The sequence below is a fragment of the Diaphorina citri genome, unplaced genomic scaffold, assembly GCF_000475195.1.
Source record: "Diaphorina citri unplaced genomic scaffold, Diaci psyllid genome assembly version 1.1 scaffold5890, whole genome shotgun sequence".
Taxonomy (NCBI): Eukaryota; Metazoa; Arthropoda; class Insecta; order Hemiptera; family Psyllidae; genus Diaphorina; species Diaphorina citri.
In genome coordinates this window covers 12,319-16,979 of record NW_007383266.1, presented here as the reverse complement: position 1 = coordinate 16,979, position 4,661 = coordinate 12,319, and the positions used below count along the sequence as shown (strand labels likewise).

The window sequence follows — 4,661 nt, the reverse complement described above, 5'->3', positions numbered from 1 at the left end:
TAAGTAGGAACGCCGACCCTATTTAAGTAGGAAAGCCGACCCTATTTAAGTAGGAAAGCCGACCCTATTTAAGTAGGAAAGCCGACCCTATTTAAGTAGGAACGCCGACCCTATTTAAGTAGGAAAGCCGACCCTATTTAAGTAGGAAAGCCGACCCTATTTAAGTAGGAAAGTCTAGGAAGACTCTCTGGTACTTACGTTATCATTCTCATTTCCACCATCCTCTTCATTGGCCTTCTTGGTGCCCTCCAGCCAATACAACATGGCTGCCTTCTTGTCGAATTCCACCTGCAGTCCATTCTCTACACCTACTACTGGAGTGATAATGCCGGAACTCTTGTCGCCGGGTTTTAGACTGACGTCTACGATCTGGGAGCCTTTCATGACTAGCAGCACGGGAGTTTCCTCTGTGAAATGAGAAGAATATGGTTGATAGTGGACTCTTGTCGCCGGGTTTTAGACTGACGTCTACGATCTGGGAGCCTTTCATGACTAGCAGCACGGGAGTTTCCTCTGTGAAACGAGAAGAATAAGGTTGATAATAAATAAACAGTATAAAAAGCAAGAGATTCCAGGCTCCGTTAAGATACACTGGTGTGGGGGGTCGATGGTCCAGAGACTAAGCTAGGGTCTAGGCTAGGGTCAATTGTACCCGTTGTGGACACACACTCACAATCATACCCAGGTGCTAAATAACGTGGTTAATTGGTTTTTTGTATTTTTTAACTATTCGGCTCTTGAGTATAGAGATAGTGAGAGGATCATACCTTTAAGGTGTAGTGGTCAAGACGCTCGCCTGGTAAACAGGAGGGCGTAGGTTCAATCTTGGACTAGTTATGGAAAATTATCCTAAATATAATTTGAGAATTTGACCACATACTAGGAGCCTTCTGCTGGGTTGAAGGGACTCTTTAGTGCTTTAGTCCTATGCCAGCACTCCTAGCAGTATAAAATTTATATAGGGTCAAATATTTAATAAGCATCATTATTACCTTCCACACACCGACCGTCCTTAGTCACTCTAAAGCCGGCTATACACTTGCACGTGTATCCCGTACTCGATGAGGGAGATAGAAGGCATAGTTGTTGACAAGGCGCGTTTACACAATCGTTGCGGGTGATGGGTTGTAGCGACGGGTGGTGAACGTGTATACTGAGCGGTTGGGAGATCAGGTGAGAGACAACGGTCTGGTTTTTGCCGCGGAACTTGTGCGCTGAAAGCACCTGAAATGGGGGGGGGGATAAAAAAGGGGTGAGTGAGTGTAATGGTAAAAATTGAAGTGTTAAAAAAAATCAATGTTTCACCGCCGTTTTTCTTTCGTAGCAATGAAACAACTGCTACATTGGACTCGTGTGGTCTGTGTCGTAGGATGTCTAACCCGTAGTATGTCTCTTATCAGATGGGCGAAAAGAAACACAATACTTCCCATTTATGTACTGAGTCAACATGAGAACACCAAAAAGACTCTCATGATGCTCTAGCTAGAAATTCCCTCTTCGGATGTTCAGAGAAATTTTCTGAACCACGAATGAGAACACCAGAAAGACTCTCATGATGCTCTAGAAATTCCCTCTTCGGATGTTCAGAGAAATTTTCTGAACCACGTAAGCAACCACGTACCCGATTCAGCTGTCGATCTGTCCAGTACAGCGTGTCCTCAAATATGGTGAGCGAGTGCGGATGTAGTAGATAGTGAGACCCAGCCACCACCTGTAATGGAAACAATTTGAACCACGAAAGCAACCACTTACCCGATTCAGCTGTCGATCTGTCCAGTACAGCGTGTCCTCAAATATGGTAAGCGAGTGCGGATGTAGTAGATAGTGAGACCCAGCCACCACCTGTAATGGAAACAATTTATAAGTTCAAAGAGTCGTGAGCCAGCCTAGTTAGCTTAGTTGGTAGTGCGTCTGCCTTGTAAGCGCTAGGCCGCGGGTTCGATTCCCGCCCGGGGCGGATTTTATCCTGATGGGATAATGTTCGTTCTCGGAACGGCTGTCTTTCTCCTATCCTGTCTTCCTTCTCTCTTCGATTTCGGGACGATAAGACCTTAGCAGTTACAGTTCCCTCTGTCAAACCTCTTAAAAAAAAGAGTCGTGACTTTAAAGTTTTCGAAATGCGCAGAAACGCATGCGCACTAACAAACGAAGCTGTAGGAGTCATGTACTATGACGTCATCGCGTACGGGAGCGTATGCCGTGACGTCAGAGTTTAAGATTTACCGGTATTTTTTAAAATGATTTATCTCCGGATATAGAAGTCGTAGAAGAAAAAGAAAAATGACCTAGTTCCTCATTTTTTCTGTTCTTTGTCTTAGAAACCTCGCCCATGTAAGCGCAACTGCTCTATTGAATAATAAATCTATTATATGTATTACCTGTTGTCTACTGGTGCCATCATAGTTGCAGAAGTCAATAAAGTCCAGTTTGGACTCTGCAAAGTAGACGCGTCTCGTGGCTATGTCCAGAGTTAGACCGTTGGGCCAGTAGATCTTGGTGGAGATGATAGTAGACCGACTGGACTCGTCCATACCAATTCCGAATTTTTAATCGCCCAAAAAGGAGTTTTTACTGATCCAAAAAGTAGTTTCTAGTGATGCAAAAGAGAGGAGTTTTTAAAAACTCCTGTTTGGATCATTAAAAACTTCTTTTAGGACGATTGAAAATTCTCCCATTAGTGACATCTCCCATTAATTACATTTTAGTTGATAAAAGAGATTACTTACCGCGCCTTCTGTGCTATAGTAGAGCATTCCATTCTCCAAATCCAAAGCCAGGGCTGGTACTCCATTATCTCCCATTAAGTCATTGGTGAATTCCACCATTAAATCTATTAATATTACCTGTTGCCGCCCGGTGCCATCGTAATTGCAGAAGTCAATAAAGTCCAGTTTGGAATCTGCAAAGTAGACGCGTCTCGTGGCTATGTCCAGAGTGAGACCGTTGGGCCAGTAGATCTTGGTAGAGATGATAGTGGAGCGGTTGGATCCGTCCATACCGATGCGTTCTATGCGAGGGTTCTCCCCCCAGTCTGTCCAGAAGAGCCAGCGGGTACCTGAGGAAGAGGGAAGGGTTAAGTTAACCCGAGTTTTAGGTCTGTTTGCCCGTACATTTAAGCGTGCTATAGTAGAGCATTCCATTCTCCAAATCCAAAGCCAGGGCTTCATATAGTTGTCCTGACACTAGAATACTGGCATTACTACCGTCCATGTTGGCTTTACCTATCTTCAGTGGTACTCCATTACCTCCTTCGTCAATCCAGTACAGCTTTCTGAAAATTGTAGAATAGTTTACATTAGTTTTTATTTCTAATGATTTGCAGTCAATAAAGTCCAGTTTGGAATCTGCAAAGTAGACGCGTCTCGTGGCTATGTCCAGAGTGAGACCGTTGGGCCAGTAGATCTTGGTGGAGATGATAGTGGACCGGTTGGATCCGTCCATACCGATACGTTCTATGCGAGGGTTCTCCCCCCAGTCTGTCCAGAAGAGCCAACGTGTACCTGAGGAGGGGGGAAGGTTTTTTTTATATTTATTAGAGTGTGCCAAAGGGGGGGGAGGTTATTAAAAAGCCGTTCAAGGGTTTGCAATCTTGGAGGTTGGCTTTGGTTTAAACAAAACAACCCAGACTCAAAAGAGCCAACGGGTGTCTGAGGAGGGGAGGGTTGGTTAAAAAGCCGCTCAAGGGTTTGCAATCTTGGAGGTTGGTATTGGTTTAAGCAAAACAACTCAGACTCAAAAGAGCCCACGAGTACCTGATGGGGGGGAAGGGTAGGGTTTGCAATCTTGGAGGTCAGTTTTGGTTTAAACAATCCCGCCTGAAGGTCGCCACTTTACCCCAAAATGAATAGCTCATCATGCCTAGTAGGAAAAATTTAATTTATAACAACGGAGGTCTTACTGTCCTGAATTCGAAGAAAGGAGGGAGGACAGGGCATTATAAAGCCATCCGTTCGGAGAACGAACCTTATCTGGGATAAAGTTTGCCCTGGGGCGGGAATCCGAACCCGCGACCTAGCGCTTAAAACAACTATTTTTATACCGTTTTTTGCTCGTTTGCATTTTTCCCATACAAATAAACCTTTCCAAAAGAAGAAGAAGAAGAAGAATCTTAATTGTTTAGGATAAAATCGACCCCCTGGCGGGTATCGAACCAGCATATTCTACATCTACTTACCAGGACTTGGATCCAGCATCATTCCTCGGGGTTGTGTAATGTTATCCTTGGCCAGAACAATGCGATTGGTTCCATTTTCATCACAAACTTCTATCCTGTTCAGTCGGGAGTCTAACCAATAGATATGTCCTCCTATCCAATCGTAGGCAAGACCCTCTACTAGATCCAAACCTGAGACTACGATGTCCTGCGCTCTGTGGTCTTTTCCTGGGGGGAGAAAATCAAGGTTTATCATGAATTATATATGGTAAACCAGAGCTTGCTTAACTCCAAACACAAAAAGGACACTCAGAGACTTAAATGTAGGGGCATACAGCCCTAAAGAATGGGTTAAGAATCTAAGAATCTACGAAACCAGAGCTTTATCACAATTTTTGTGCGTATCACAACATTATTAAGTGCCTCCTTTGCCGTGAATTTCCGTGTTTCAGTAATCTTTTTTTTTTTTTTTTTTTTTTTTTTGAATTTTAAAAAAACAAAATTTTTT

General features: G+C 43.8%; 2 protein-coding genes across 2 annotated transcripts in view; both read right to left on the bottom strand.

Annotated features, from left to right (window-relative positions):
- Nucleotides 1-198: 198 nt before the first annotated feature.
- LOC103521762 (low-density lipoprotein receptor-related protein 2-like) lies at nt 199-4,556 on the bottom strand (the record flags this gene model as incomplete). The annotated part of the gene is made up of 5 exons (XM_026832285.1): nt 4,175-4,556; nt 2,844-3,055; nt 1,753-1,842; nt 993-1,224; nt 199-407 (listed from the first exon to the last, which is right to left on the bottom strand). Coding segments are annotated over exons 1-5 (978 nt in total), but the record flags the coding sequence as incomplete, so codon positions are not given.
- Nucleotides 4,413-4,661, bottom strand: part of LOC113472514 (vitellogenin receptor-like) — an 11,487-nt gene continuing 11,238 nt past the window's right edge. The window contains exon 3 of the mRNA XM_026832286.1: nt 4,413-4,441. Coding sequence (XP_026688087.1) covers nt 4,413-4,441 — 29 coding nt within the window. The remainder of the gene's footprint in view (nt 4,442-4,661) is intronic.